Source organism: Manis pentadactyla, chromosome 7 (genome assembly GCF_030020395.1).
Source record: "Manis pentadactyla isolate mManPen7 chromosome 7, mManPen7.hap1, whole genome shotgun sequence".
NCBI classification, from domain to species: Eukaryota; Metazoa; Chordata; class Mammalia; order Pholidota; family Manidae; genus Manis; species Manis pentadactyla.
In genome coordinates, this window is record NC_080025.1 from 112,211,093 (window position 1) to 112,227,647 (window position 16,555).

At 38.7% G+C, this 16,555-nt stretch overlaps 1 protein-coding gene across 1 annotated transcript in view; it reads right to left on the minus strand.

Moving 5' to 3' along the window:
* Window positions 1–16,555, minus strand: part of DOCK4 (dedicator of cytokinesis 4) — a 418,723-nt gene that overhangs the window by 32,877 nt on the left and 369,291 nt on the right. Inside the window, exons 33-39 of the mRNA XM_036897350.2 lie at window positions 15,557–15,583; window positions 15,318–15,413; window positions 14,424–14,484; window positions 10,253–10,346; window positions 3,890–4,038; window positions 1,984–2,070; window positions 21–125 (exon numbers count right to left, since the gene is read on the minus strand). Coding sequence (XP_036753245.2) covers window positions 21–125; window positions 1,984–2,070; window positions 3,890–4,038; window positions 10,253–10,346; window positions 14,424–14,484; window positions 15,318–15,413; window positions 15,557–15,583 — 619 coding nt within the window. The remainder of the gene's footprint in view (window positions 1–20; window positions 126–1,983; window positions 2,071–3,889; window positions 4,039–10,252; window positions 10,347–14,423; window positions 14,485–15,317; window positions 15,414–15,556; window positions 15,584–16,555) is intronic.

The window sequence follows — 16,555 nt, forward strand, 5'->3', positions numbered from 1 at the left end:
TTAAATGGTATATTACTTACCCTTAAGAAAAATGGAAATTTTTTTCCATAGAATCCAACTCTGAAGAACTCTGGTTCAAGACGTTGCTGGTCCATGATTTTGTCATACAAAGAGGCTTCCATCATCTAGGAAAGCACAGGAGAAGATCTAATCATTTCATCTCATCTTTCAGCTTCACTGCTTATAGAAGAGGTTATTTCTTCTCTATAGAGGAGAACTTCATTTTAGTTCAGTTTGCAGAAAAAAAGGCTTGACTCTCTTTCTATGCTTTATGGCAGGGATCAGCAGATTTATTCTGTAAACGGCCAGAGAAGAACTATTTTAGGCTTTTCAGGCCATATGGTGCCTGTCACAACTACTCAATTCTGTGAGGCCCACAGGCAGCAGTTTGCTGACCCCTGCTTTAAAGGATCAACTGTATTATTACATGTTCTCACCAGAGAAAATGAGTCCTATGAACATAAGTCCATTGAAGAAATTCTTTCTCCACAATTAAATAGAAATTAACATGAACTGTTAGATGCAAAACCTTTCTGGAGAATTCTGCTGCCAGACGATCTCACCTGTGGATTTCCTTCTCCTTGGTCATGTAATTCAGGACATTTGGAAGGTGTAACCTTGCACAGGTTGGACAGTGATAAAACTGATACACAGACTAAAAGAGGCCCACAGTGCAAAGTGCTGTCCAGGCCAAAAGCTCTTTAGTGTGTCTCTGACAATGTTGGAACTCTGAAGCACGTAAAGCTTATGGTTTCCTATTCATGGTATTATCGTTCCCAGGGTTTCCAGAGAAAGACTAATATTGTACTTGAAAACCTCCCTCCCTCCCCCCACCCCCAGTAACAGCACCCAAAAGAGCAGTTGGCCCGAGGTGTAATGCTTTGGGTTTATAAAAATCTCAGTGACTATGGTACCCAAGGGCTCTCACGGATAAACACTGTAACCTCGCTTCTGCTACAGGGACAGAACGCCAAGAGAGGCACAGCGATGTTTTTATATAAAACTACAGGGCGTGTCAGAGCCAGCATGAGGGACTGAAGTTAACACAAGGTTTTTTCTCTTTGGTTTTCATGTTAGGAGAAATACCGATGGACTGCTGACATGAAACACTTGACCAACAGTACGGGGCTCGCTCCTGCCAGATGGCTGAGTTCCCTGTGGTGTAAGTGGTGTTATGAGCTCTGAAAAGTTTACAATATCATCCTGTAAATTGCTATCTCAGAATTAAAAGGCAATATCATAATCTTTTAAGAAAACATATACATGTATATGATAAAAAAGCTGATGATCCTATTTTAGAAATGCTGCAAGAGCATGAGAGTTACGAGATGACATAAAGCGTCCATGACTCTAAGGAATAAGGAAGGACTCAGGTGGCAAAAGGGACTTGTTTGAACCTGAAAGAAAAGAAGGGATTAAACATTTGGTTCAGGCACACAGAATATTAAACTCCTTGAGTCTTGGTTACTAAGACCTTGATTTAGATTTAGCAAAAAAAAATGTATTTATTTATTTTTCTTTTTTCTTTTTTAGCTAAAGAGAGATGACACCTATAGAATTCTGCCCCAAAATATTTAAAAATGGGTCAGTTAGCCATTTCTACTATTTTGCTGTGCAGTTTATATGATTAAGAATGGTATATTGTTATAGAGACTTGTGTACAAGTGGGAAGCTCTTCAAATAGTGTGGAGATTTTCCTCAATAAACTAAAAGTATTAATCCTGGATTCGATTGTCTATTTCAGATGTAATGTTTAGAATAGATTAAGGGTTTACTTTTTGTATATTATCAAAAGCATCACAAAGATCAATTGCTATTTCTCTGTATAAATAGCTGAGAGTGCTTTAGAAGAAAGACTAATCTTAAAAAAGCTGTCTACAAGACATGTCAAGACGATCACAAAGTAAACTTCATAGAACCATCTTGGAAAGCTAATCAAAAAAGGATGCCACAGCCTGATCAGGAGGCATCCAGCTACCTTACCCTCATCTTGCTCAGGTTTCTGTAGTCATAATAACTCTCATACTGCTCTGCGATCTTCCGGCATAAGATGATGCCATTCTCCCAACACTGTGGACAAATGAATGTTGTAAATGTTTAAGGGTCGCTATATCAATGATACCTTAATAAAAAAAAACACTGTTGCTAAAAATGCTAACCATCAAATAAATAAATAAATAAATGTTAAAGGTCTCAGAACATTTACTTACTTCCACTCAAAGGACAGGACATATTTGCTTTCAGATCATTAAGCCTTACTTCTTAACCTTTTATAACCTACTTTTGATACTATCATTGCAACTTTTAAGCATGAAAACAGCATGCAATTAACATGTAAACTATTAAAAATCTTTAGAAAGTTGGAAATTAGAATCTACCACAATGGTCATTAACATATGGTGCAGAAACAACATTTTCTGGTGTCATTTCAGAATCATCATCCTGAAATCATTACAGTTCCACAAAGGCCAAGATGAATAAACAGGACCTCTGGGCTGAGGTAGGGAATTGCCACTGACCTCTAAGGCCCAACTGTCCACAGCTGGCATGCTGGATTCTTAGCTTGGCTCAATTGCACTTGTAAATTATGAGGGTCTAATCCAGCTGGTTACTCTAAGTAAAACTGCAAAAATTTTTCAGTGTAGTCCCATTGTCAATAAACTTTTTCTGCAGAGGGCCAGACAGTAAATACTTGAGTCTTTGTGGGCCATACAGTCTTAGTCGTATCTATCCAACTCTACCATTAAAGCACAAAAGTAGCTGTAGACATGAGTAAGCTTAGCTGTGTTCCAGTAAAACTGTAATCTATGGACACTTCAGTGTGATTTTATATAATTTTCACAAGTCAGATATTCTTTTTCTTTTGATTTCCTTCAACTATTTAAAAATTTTAAAGCAGTTCTTAGAATGTGAGCTATACAGAAACAGACAGTGAACCCTCTGACCCATGACCGTAGTTTGCCATCCCTGATCTAGCGCAAACCCCTGGGAATGGGCCAATCAATACATGCAGCCAGAGATTCTGGAACAGCTTATCCAACAGGTGGAAATTCTACCCAAGGAGGGCACAAAGGCCTTTCCTTGCTATTAACATAAGAATGATATGCATTTCGGTAAATAATAAAGAAGAGTAGAAAAAAAAGCAATCAAATTTACTTGCATCAAATTTTTAGGTGTACCAACTATATTTTATAAAAAAGTGAAGGACACTGGTTGAATTTTAATCTTCTGTTAGCCGTGGCTATTTGGAAGGTATTTTAAAATCTAAGACATGTATCACCAGAGCATCCAGGTGCTCCTATCAGATAAACACCCAGGGTCAGATTCACAAGGCTTTGGGCAGAGCGCGGCAAGCCTCTGACGGGGCGGGGGTGGGGGGTGTGTGGCGGGGGCGGAGGGCGGCGACGTGCTGAGCAGCAGCATCGGTCAGTGCGGTTTCTCAGAACCCCGCGGCATCTCCAGGTGTATCATGGATGACAGAATATTCTTTAAACAAATTCGGTTTCATTTATTTTACCTTACAAAAAAGTGGAATGGGGTGGAATACATGCCAATTTGGGGAGGTGAGTGAGGGGCGAGAATGGTTTTTTGGAGAATAAAATAGCTGGTGTCAAAAACCTCTAGATCGGTGTTTCCAAAGTGTGGCTGGAATCTCCTGGAGTCCTCGTGGAAAACCACAGAATCCCCTGCCCCCTGCCAGACCTATTTAATCAGAATGTTTGGAGGTAGGGGCTGGGAACGTGCATTCTAACAAACTCTTGGATGTTTGTAAGGTTCGTCACAGTGTGAGGGCTCCTGCCCGAAGAGGGGAGCACCAAGTGAACTACCAAGAAGGAAGCGTGACACCGCACAGCTGAGCCGGGGGTGGGAGGGGGGGCAGGCCGCTCACTTTGCCTCTGTCGAAGTTCTGGATGATGGCCAGGTGCAGGCGCTCCTTGCGCTGCCACTCCATTTGCATGGGGTAGGTGAGGAACTCCCGGAGGGGCCGGTCAGACCATTCGAGCAGCTCATCGTACAGCAGGAGGGTATAGGCAGCCTCTGAAAGTCAAGAGGGATGATGAAGGCAATGATCCAGGCAGAGCCCCAAACAACCTCGCCTCAAATGGGGCTGGTCAGAGACCCGCCGGAGAAAATAGAGTTTTCTGAATTTCATGATATTGAAGTAAAATGTCCAGGATATATGTAAGAGCAGCTTAATGAATGATGACCTCCCCTGGAAGATGGAATTATCAGAGGTTTGTGTTTAATCTTTTGGCTCCCCATATTCTTTGACTCATTCCTTCTCTCATTCATTCATTTCACTCTCTCCCATTGCCTTCCCTTCTTGATTTTTGCTACAACGCCTGTATGCTGCCAGCATACTAAAAATGTTTAGGGATAGCTTGTTGTAGTTGGTTCAACGGGGAGACATGGCTTTGTTTGCTAGGGAAGGCCACTAGTTCACTGGAACTGAGAGTTGGGAATATGGGCATTTTCCAAAGGGCATACTTAGGAAACAAAAAATGATAGCTAAATACTTCTGGATACTAAAAGGCTTGAACAATTGAAAATGGCTTTGGGAGGATGGTCAGGGTACAGGGTAGAGTTTAGGAGGGACAAAGAAGCCAGAGAGGAGCTGAGAGTAGAGAAGAAAAAAAAATCTAGCAAGGCGTGGGGTGGGGGGATTTAGAAAGGGCAGAAGTGCTGGATAAGAAGTGTACGTATGTGTGTGTTGTGTGATGGAGTGAGACAGCTATGTGACATGACCCACCCCCACTCCAGCTGGCCCCCAGACCTCCAGTCATGGCTACTGAAGTCATTCCATGTCTGGTGTGGTTGGGATTTCTTGGGGAAACACGTAAAGCTGGGACATTCTGTACACACATGTGGAAATGGTGACCTGCAGGCTTATGCACAGTTGACAGATAGGTAGTATATTTAATAAAATACTTGCCAAAGTGGTCAAGAATAGAAACCAGAATTCATTGTCACTGCTGAAGGACAGGAACAATTTTTTCCTCTGACATTGTAATAACCAACTCACTAAAGTGCATAAAATGGACTTTTAACAAACCCTTATGTTACTAGTCCATTTAACTACCATCCCTATTTGGGTCTTAAAAGATGTAATAGTAGCTTTTAACACAATGTCAATAAATGGTCATTTTTTTCTTCATTTGCTTTAAGGGTAACTACATATAAAGCTCTAAAGTAATATGTTCAGTTCTAGTACTATGATGTAGCCACCTCAATATATAAAATACAGATGTAATAAGAAAGGCTTGGTTTCCTAAAAGTTTTCTCTTACCTCTTAAACCCAGATACCTGGGATGTACAGCCCCTAGCCTTTTATCTCTTTACCTCTGGTGAGCTCAATCTCCTGGCTTCAATGATTGTTGCAAGAGTTTTCAAAACCCACCAGCGGTCTCTGATCCTGCTCCATTCAGTTCACACACTATTACCAATAATGACCTTCCTTCAATGCAAATGGCACATGTTGCTTCCAGTTAAAAGTAGCTAATGACTCTCAGTAGCTAACAGAATAAACATAGGCTTTCTAAAGTGACAGAGAAGGCTGGTCATGATCTGGTCCCTACCAACTTCTCCACTCACATTTTTCCATCATCCCCCCCCACAGGACAGGTAAGGAGTCACTACTGTCTTTCTTAAAAAGCCTCTAGCCCTCATAATTGGAGACCCTAGAAGGCCCAGGGGGTGGCTGGAAGGTCAGATATGGGCAAGTGGCCCCTAAAACGTTTGGGAAGAAAGTACACATTGGCATGCCGTCAGAGGATGCTGCCAAATGGCTCAGTGGTTGGCATGGGAAAGGTGTGAAACAAAATCACACTTGCTTCAGCATTTGATTCAGGAAAGTGATGATGTATATGTGGGATCAATTGTGTGTATAAAGGAAGCTGTAGAAATTTTTCATTAAAAAATAATATATATATATACCTCTGAGGCATGAACAGCACAGCAGACTACAGAGGCTGCTTTGAACACATTAGCAAACTGTAGATGTCTTATTGTAACATGTTGTATATTTATTCTTCTGCATCTTTAGAAGACAATATTATGTATTAAAGAGGGAAGAATGAATGACATCCAAAATTTCCAACAGGCAATCTTTTAAAAAGTATTTATAATTTTGAACAAAGGGCATCACCATATAATTAAATATGGGCCATCTTTTTACATCATTTTGAAAAGTGTACAGTGAGGATACCAATATGCAAAAAGAACATAGAGAAGAGTGGCGATGAATAAGGAATGGAGAACATTGTTACGAAAGGCTGGAAAGGCTTAAGCCATTTAAACAGAATGGTTCCATCTATGGAGATGGAAAAGTTTTTCCATCAGTTTCACTTTCTCCAGGGACACACACAATGAGGACAGAGAGAGATCAATAAAATGTTATTTGGGAAAAGGACTTATTTCTTATGACTTTGGGGAACATAAATACTCTAAGTTGAGTAAACAAATTAAAGAAAAAAATATTTACCCATTTCCAAAATATAATCAGACAGAGTTGGCCTTTGTTTCAGAGAACCAGAATGCACCCGCTCCATATTTGGAGGCTCTTGTCCTCAGTGTCCTTTCTCACTTCTTTTTTATGGGTTTTTTTAAAGAACCCTACTAGGTTGTTCTCACAGATACAAAAACCAGCTTCACCACTTCTCTAAAAATTTGACTACTAACTACTTAAAAGTGACCATTTAGATTCTCAGACAACATAGTCAGCTCAGACAAAATCTTAGTCTATTTAATTAAAACTACCAGCCAATCTGTGTGAATAGATTCTAGGGATCCAGGAATTACCAATATTAAAGGAGAAAGAACCTGCTCTCTAGATGTTAATTGAGTAAATTTATTAGTGATGCATTTACTTAAATCTCATGTTGCTAGGCACTATTTTAAGAACTGAGAAGAATAAAAAGAAGAAAACATCATCTCTGTCCTCAAGGAATTCACCTTTTAACTGATGATATGTCTATTGACTGATAGATCTACCTACCTATCTACCAACCTATTATGTACACACATACACACACACACACACACACACACACACACACACACATCTCATATTACTACTAATAAAAGCAATGTGATAAGTGTTTTAATGGAAATCTGAAAAAAAAATGCAATGGGAAAAATGTTGGAATTATCAACTCATCACATGGGCAAGAGGTAGGGCATGGAGTTAAGGAAGGGAAGAAAAGGAAGAGAACTCCAGGATGGCAAAGACTTCATGGAAAAGATGATAAAGGAACTGCCCCTGAGGGATGAAAATGAAAAATGCAGTACAAACGATAAGTTGAGGTTAAATAGACAGGCATTGGTTTAATTATGATGGACTTGAATAAAGAGCTTGAACTTTATTTTGCAGAAGACATGAATTCACAACAGATATATCTCTAAGAAGGGGTTGGCAAAATTTTCTTAAAGGCCTGGATGGTAAATAATTCAGGCTTGCAGGCCAATGGTCTTTATTGCAACTACTCAGTTCCGCCACTGGAGCACAAAAGCAACCGGAGACAATATGTAAATAAGTGGGTGTAGCTGAGTTCCAATAAAACTTTCTTTACAAAATCAGGTGGCTGGTCTGCAGGTTGTGGTTTCCTGACCCCTACACTAGAGAATGACTGTGGAGATACTTAAGAAGCAGTCCAGGAAAGAGATGATACAGGCCTGAGGCAGTGAGAGTGGGAACAATGAAAAGGAAATGACTTAAAATATTTTAAGGAAGTGAAATCAATATAGCATAATGAATGATTTTTTGAGGTAGCTTAACAAGAGAGAAAGCAACGATAATATCAAGGTCTCAGACTGAGGAAACAGGGATGCTATTAATCAATACAGTGAAATCATAGCTAGAGGCATATTTAAGTTCTGGGAACATGAAAACCATTTCAGAAAGGATTCCTTTACTGTCTTCAAGCTGAGGGAGGGGCCACGATACAGGAGTTCCTTGGAAGACTAGTGCAGCAAAAGACTAAGATCTGCAGTGCCTCAATCTAGTAAAGGGTTCTCATTCTGGTTAAGATGTAGCAAGCACGTTCTCTCGAGCTTACCCGCTGACTGCAACTAAAAACCCTAGACAGAATGTATAAAGCAACTACTGGAAGATTCTGAAAAGTAAATAAGAGAAAGTGGACAGAGTAGGAAAATCAATATTCAAAGAATGACCATATAGTGGTGAGTTCCATGTTATTTTTTGTCTCCCACATCTCATGGCTTTCCCTGTCCTGAAACTACAAATGGAAATAGGAAAAACCTCTAAGAAAACCTTCTCTAGTCAGAGGATTGGGAAGACAACCTTTTGACTTGGGATGGGACTGGGATGGAGCACTTTTGGCTCTTCTGGCCCACTCTGAATCCCAGGAACCAGCTGCAAACTTGCATAGGGGCAGTCACAGTGGCAGGAGCAGCTTCCATAGGCTTTTGACGTTCATGGCTAGGCCCCCAGGAAGACCAGTGTAGGGAGCACATTACTGCGTGTGGATCAAGCTTTGATTCTGAAAACTTTGGTTCTGATCCAGCAAGAGTGCTAGGAAAAGGAGCCTCTGAGAGAAGAAGAGTGAGAAGATCATAGAGGGGAGGGAAATGGAGAAAGAGATCCTTAAATTCTGTATATGATGTCCTGGTTCACTCCCAAGCTGCACATGCACAGGATGGACTAGAATCAACATCACAAAGATTCTGAGAAATGAACTATGGTAGGGATCACTGTCTAGGTCTCAGACTCTCCCTGGGCGACACACAGGCAGGCAAGACCAGAAGAGTACTACAAAGGCTTTGAAAACTAACCTGACATTAGAATCACACCTCCAGCTCAGGACTTGAGGTTTGAAACTAACTGGACTGATTATCTGCTAAAATAAAAAGAAAGTCAACATTCTCCAAAGATTTTAACAGAGCCCAGAGTCCCATAATACTCAAAATGTCCAGGATACAATCCAAAATTACTTGTCATTTAAAGAACCAAGTAAGGGGAAACTAAGTAAGTCTCAAAGGAAAAAGGCAATTAACATAGGTCAACCCCAAGATGATTCAGATGTTGGAGTTACAGACAAGTACTATGAAGTACATACAAAAATTAAAATCCTACTGGAAGGGCTCGTTAGTTGAATGGAAATGACAGTGGAAAGTCAATGGATTTGAAAACAGATCAACAAAAATTATCTAATCTGAACAATAGAAAGAAGAAAAATTGAGAGGAAAAAAAAAGAACAGAGCCCTAGAAACTTATGGAACAGTATCAAAGGGCCTAACATTCATGTCATTGAGGTCCCAACAGAGAAGATAAGGATTGGTGCAGAAAATATATTTGAGCAAATAATGCCTGAAAACTTGATGAATTTGGTGAAGAAGATAAGTTTATAGATTGAAGAAGCTCAGTGAACCCAAAAAGGACAAACTTAAAGAAAACCATGTCCATGTACATCATAATCAAACTGATGAAAACCAAAGATAAAGTCTTCAAAGCAACCAGAAAAAAAATGCACATACATGGAAAATTTACATGACTCCAGATCTCTCATCAGAAACCATGGAGTGCAGAAGACAGTAAAACAATATTTATAAAGTATCTACTGAAACAAAAGAACTGTCCACCAAGAATTCCATATCCAGCAAACATTGTCCTTCAGAGATGAAGGTAAAACAAAGACATTCTCAGATTAAGGAAAGTAAGAGAATTCTTCAACACTAGATATGCTTTAAAAGAAATAACTAAAACAAGTTGTTTAGATTGAATGAAAATGATATCAGGGGAAAATTCAGAACTTCATGAGTGAAGAAAGAACAACAGAAATAGTAAATATCTGAATAAATATAATATTTTTATCCTTCAAACTTTTGAAAATAGGTATGACTATTAAAAGCAAAAATGATGACAGGATCTGATGAGGTCTCAATATGACAACTGTAATATAAATGGGGGAGGATAACAGGACCTATGTGGCTGTAAAGTTCCTGTATATAACTTGAAGTGGTAAAATACTAACTCTGAGTAGACTGTGAAGAGTTACGTATATAGTTTGTAACCCACTAGCAACCTCTAAAAAAATGCCAAGATATATACTCAAAAAGAAAATATATAAACTAAAACTGAGCACTTGGAAACATGAATCCAATTTAAAACAAATTTCAATTTTAAAGTAGAAATGCTTGAGTTCTCAGCTGTAATTATAAAAAGCAAAGGAGTGACCATGTTTAATAAACTGACGTCCAGCCCATTTCCCCAACCTGAGCCAAAAGATAGACTTACCTGTGAAGTTCTGTGCTTTGAGATGCAGATCATAGAGTTTGTGGATGTAGCGAATGTACATCTCCTCCTTATTCAGTTCAGTCTTATAGAAGTTCTGTAAAAGAGATTACAGTAAGTACAGACAGTTCTGCAAGCTCAGGTCTGCAAGTAACTGCCTTTTACTCTGCTGCAGTTTTACTTCTTTAACCAAGAGAATGGATGCATTTTTCCATACAGAAGTCTTTTACAACATTAAGTAAGGAGGCCCAGTGACATACTTTCCACTCAACACTGTCTGTGTTAAATATCACCTAGCAATTATTGGATAAGCTGTAACTCTTGGGAGGTGTTACTACCACTGATTCACATTTCTTTAGTTACTCTGGATTATTTTTTGCTTGTTTTACTGCCAATGCACAATCAGCCTATTCAACTAAAAAATATTAAAAATATGTAATAGAGCAACCTGTTTATTACATTTTATCATTGATGTTTGAAGGATGTTTATTTCAAATTTCAAACATATTTTGCTCTAAAGGAAAAAAGATAAATGGTAAGATATACAAGTAATATATAACTTGTATACATACTATATATATACATATATAATACATATATATCTATAGATATAGGTGTGTGTGTGTGCATGTGTATGTGTGTGTGTGTGTGTGTGTGTGTATATATATACACCTAAGGTATATAGGTAAAGATATATATATATATATGTGTGTGTGCATGTGTGTAGATACACACACACGAGATATATAGATAAGGATGGGTAAACAACAATGTTAAAGCATTTTTTTCCCCCTGAAGAATCATGTAAAAGAGGGTAAATGAAAATGGTCTCTATTGTAAGATGTTATTCTGAGTTGCTTGTGTTGGAGTTTAAATATTTCCAGTTTATGCTCAGAACATAAAGGCGTTGATAACAAGAGGTTTTATTTCAAATCATTATTATAGGGGCCTACTAACTGAAAATATTTTACTTATTAAAAAAAAAGTATCTGTATCTTACTAAACATCTCTAAAATGTTTTAACATTAGTTATCAAAAACTCAACTTTGACTTGCCTGGACACATTAAAGGTACAATTTATAAGCATCCACATCTACTCCTTCACCATGTTCAAAAGTACATTAGTCCTCATTGAACTTAATAAACAAAGGAGCAAATGTATATGAGGCTGGATTCCAGCAAAAGCATGACACTGTGAGACTCTGAGGGAGGCAGATGCATTGTACATTATGAAAACCCTATTGAAGCCACCTGAACTACAATCATCATTGTTGCTGTTGTTTTGACTGATGCTACTTAGTATGTGGATGAAGGGAAAATGAATAGTGATGGGGAGATAAATCTGTTGATCTGAAGGAGTGTCAGGTTTTTCTAAGAGGGAAAGGCCAGGAATTCTAAAAATGTTTGAAACTGATTAGCTAGAGAGGTCCATTAATTTAGGACCAAACTGGTCGATGTGGCTGTTTAAATTGTACTTGGGCTTGAAGCCCGAGACCTTTTGTCAAAGGTACTTTCTTTCCGCCACCTACAGGTGTCCATTACTCAACATGAGGACCCTTACAACCTTGAAAACACTGACATTTAGTTGAATACATCATAATAATTTCTTCCCCCAGTTTATACCATTATCCTCCCCTTCTCCTCTTCTCTCCTGCAGATCTTGGCATTCTTTAAAAGGCTAAGTAAATAATGCTATTCACATCTCTCTTATTATAACCAAAATCATTTTAATTAGCAAGAATTGTTGTACCATAAACACAAGTCTAACAACCCCACAGCAGGTTTTTACATTATTAAAGGATGATTTGCTCTAACAGCTTTTTGGTAACAAGGAGCTTTCTTTGAGAACAAAATAAGTGATCATTCTGTAAAGAATAGTTCTCCTTAAAAAAAGAAAAAGATTTCTCCAGTCAGCAGATGAGAATCTTTTACATATGTCTGGCAAAACTTGTGACACAAAGAACAAAACAATAATTACATTTCCTTGTATTAGTCATGTCAAAGATTACGCATTTTTAATTCTACACTACAGTTTAACTCTGATCTTATAAAGGAAGCCAGAGCTGCCCTGAAGATGAGATGGAATTTATCTTTCCAAAGAGTTGAGAAAAATCTCTAAGAAGGAAGTGAGTGGTTGAAGAAAAAAGCCTTATTGCTCCTAGAAAACATCAAGAACTTTCCACATGGAGTAGAAGCTAAAAAGATTAGCTTCAAAGTTATATATTTGGTTCCTTATTAATAAGTATTCTTGCGCTAGTTTGAAATCAGAACTGCTTTTACAATGTTAACATTTCCTATAAGGACTATTTTTGATCAGTGCAAAGCCAGCAGGATAAATTCTTTGTCTCAAGTGTATGCTGATGGGGCCACTGATTTGACCAAGTCTGGTTTATTCCTACTGAGAGGCTAGAGTAAACACATTTAGGGCACAGTAGTAATTCCTCATCCAAGAAAATGAGCTCGTCTGTTATACCAATTGAGAAAATGAACCTAGGGTCTACAATTATTTGTTTACATTCAAATAGAAGGCACTGTAAAGCAGATAGAGACACTGGAAGAAAATTTGTTTGGAAAAATGTAAAGGTTTTCCTCTGAAATTATTTATGAGGCTTTGTGGCTGGACCTGGGGTAAAGCCAGGATTAAAGAGACCAACTGAGAAGATGAAAAGCTTAGAGCACACACGGCTTTTCTCCCCAAACCCTGACATACAGGGGGTTACAGAGGAGCAGCTCAGGCTGAGAATCTTGAACACAGTGAAAGGTTGTAACAACAGGCAAAGAACTGGGGAGACTGAAGAGTGAGAATGACTTTGCTCAGGGTTAGAAATAAGCGCTGAGGGGAAGTAACCGGGCTGACCCAGTGAGTCTGGCCTGATGGCTTGGAAATTACTGTTGGGTCTGATAAAAAATTATGGTAAAAAGTGCATTAACAAGATGGGGCCTGATAGAAGATGCTCAGATCCCACTATTTTTAGCAACTGATGTTGGAGGTGGAGATGCAATGATTAAATTCAAATGAGGAGGAAGTGGTGGGTGTGGCAAAGAATATAGTGATGGAGGAAGAACAGCACAGTGAGAAAACTAACATGGGAAACACATAAAAGGAAGCTGTAAGAAAGCTTAAGTCCTCAGTTTTGAAGAGGTCTGTAAGGGGAATACACAAAAAACAAAGCAAAAGCTGACTCCGATTAGCCAAGTCAAGGCAGAATCAGAGTGAGGGATGCAGTCCCAAGGTGAAGTAGAGTACAGCCAGGCATGTGAGGGAGCCGAACGGTCAGAGTCAGACTGAGAACGCCTCACAGTGGAAGCTTCCACCTAATCCGGGACATTAGAAAAGGAAACCACGGTATTCACCAATTTAGGACTGGAAGAAATCATATATTCTTATATTTCAAATCTGATTAAGGGAAATTATCAGAAGTATCAACATACCCTATATTAAAATAGAGAACACCAATGTCTAGATGTATGGTCATTCTTTTGCTCTGAGGTGAGACTACCAGTCTGTTAAATAGTTAGTTATGAGACATTTTACTATGAATTTAGTTTAGCCAGGAAAATTCTAGTTTAGCTTGATACCCTTACATAATATTATTTTCTATTCCTAAAAATGTCCTGTTTGGGTGACAAATTATATGGTGGTCATCCTAGTTACAATTCAAACTTTAACAACAGTGGTATTATGAATCTAATTTGCAAAGAACCTAGGGAGTAAAAATTAGTGTGTTAAACAGAAAACTGACATTTGTTCACAAAGGAAGAGATCACTAATATTTATTAAAATGTAGAATGAATATAAGGACAGCAAGAAACTGTCCACACAGAAATAGAGACCTCTGTCTGGGGAAATCATGCTTTTCCTAGGATAACAACCAAACCTGGCAGGATAGGAGCGCCAGGCAACAGGACTAAGGGCAGCATCACCCCCATATTACGGGGCCAGCCATGGGAGCCCTGGGGAACGCAGGGGGTGCACTCTGCAGTGCTTGGACCTGAGAATTTCCTGGAACGAATTCAACCTGAAGCTCACTATGCCTCTTTTAAAAACACTTTTAAACTTTTCTAAGAAACATCCAGGTAACAGCACATTGTGGATTAAAAACAAACAAAACACAGTATTTCTGGGAAAATGAACATTGGGCTATAAAGAGGAAAAGAGGAATAGTTTACTAACCAGAAGGCTAACTGTGCAGCCAATCTTTTTGCCATCTACCTCTCCCATTTTCATGCAGTCCCTAAAAAAAAAGCAAGAGTCAGAACTTAGAACTTCCTTCCTTCCTAGGGGCAAACACAGTTTGTTCTTTAATGGGGAAAAAAGGTCTGAGACCGGAGGCAATTTGCAAGTTGCTATTCAGACAGAGGCTCTGGAGACTAAAGGCAGTGCTTCCAGGCTGCATGATCTCCCAGCAATGCTGGAGCATCAGACGTTCCTGAGCACCAGTTTCTGCTGAGAATTTCACTTGTACATCCAGAGAAGGAGGGGTGAGGACATGTTATAATATGCCTCCTCCAGTGTGGTGAGAAGTAGCTGGTAAGCCTGGCCTTCAATAGAGAATGAGCGTTTTGTTCTCAAAACAGAAACACCATGCATTTAAGTGGGATAAAATTCTTTAACAGTTTAGATAATCTAAAAATCAAAACTTATGTCTATGAAAGGTTATGATAACATGCATTTCACTCCCCCTCCCTTTTGTAAGAAAGCAGCATAGTAGCACAATTCTCTGTTACCTTGTCTTCCCCGTAAAATCAATAGATCTACTTGTTAGAATAGGTGAGTCTAACACCCAAAAAAAGATGCCTTTAATATTGGGACTCTGAGAATCCTTTCAATTCACTAAGACTTTGAAAGAATTGTCAACTAAAACAAAACAGGAGAAAAGGAGGGGGAAAAAAACAGATAAAAACTCCAAACCAGTTAATTAGAAGTCCATTATCTTACTGCACAAGGTCCCAGGGTCTGACTGCCAATTCTTTGAGTGATTAACTCTAGTGGAATGTTGATGGTATTCTAGCTCTGATTTTCTAACTCGAGCACAGCATATTTGGGAAGCGTAGGGACTCAGCTTACCTGTAATCTAACAACCTCTCCATTAGACGAGTTACAGTGGCAATTAATGAAACACCACTTTCCCTCCATGTTTCCCGCTCAATTTTCTTTAGTAGACTGGAAAAGAAAGAACCCAGGGCATTTCAACATTTATTTTTGTCAGTCACCATGACAACCATTTTACTTTCATCTGTACCTTAAATGCCTTAGCAACCACTGTAACATCTCACAAGTAGCACGATTTGCAAACAATGTCTTACCTAGGATAGGGACCAAATAGTGGAATTCTAATCCAGGAAGCATTGACAAAGCAAATTGATTTTTCAGATTATCCAAGTCATAAAACGTGAACACATGCATATAATCATATTTCCAAACTATGCAAGCACCACATAGCTCAGACATTTCTTTCTAGCTCCTCTCTTACACTAACAGAGGCTTGAGCCTTACCACACCAAATAACACTGCAAAAAGCAAAAACAAAAAGTACCTCTAAGTTTACTTTCAAGTAAGATCTTGCATTATTCACATAAAAATGTTTTCCTACCTCTCAGTGGAATGCATCTTCATCCAAGCAATTTTACTGCAATGCAACTGCTACAGGAAAATCCTTTTACAGACGGTATGACGTTTTGCGTTTTTTCCTTTCACTTAACATTTGCCCACTCAATACATACTGTACTATCTGTGCACTCAATCAACAGTTTCATTCATTTTGTCCTTAATCACCGAGGATTTTCTATGTGGTTGTTATAGAAGATTGATGACAAGTACTGAACATCTCTCCTCCTACATTTTCCCTAATCTTAAGCACCATGGACCAGAGGCACTATGTAAACATAAAACAACAATCATAATAATTAGGATCTGGTTCACTTCACACTGCCTCTTGGCAAACCACTCATATACTTGGCAAAGCCTCTATGACTGAACTTTCCCCAAAAGATAAAAGTAAGAACGGAAGCATGACACTATGAAGTAATTCTCTACCCCCTCTGAATTTAATGATCATCTTTTCTGCCTAAAATCTTGCTTCCCTGTCATCTTGGTTTCAGGTATAACATAGAAAGAAAACATTTCTTAGAAGAACAATCCAAGCCTATTATATGTGTGCCTAGTGGAAAAATAAACATTAAAGAAAAGAGCTGTTTTGCCAAAGTTTTGTTTTTTGGGGTCTGTAACAATGTTCTTTTCTCATTTTCCTCTCCAAAGCCGCCACTTCTTGCTACTGCCATTCTATCACTCCTGTCCCTTCATCT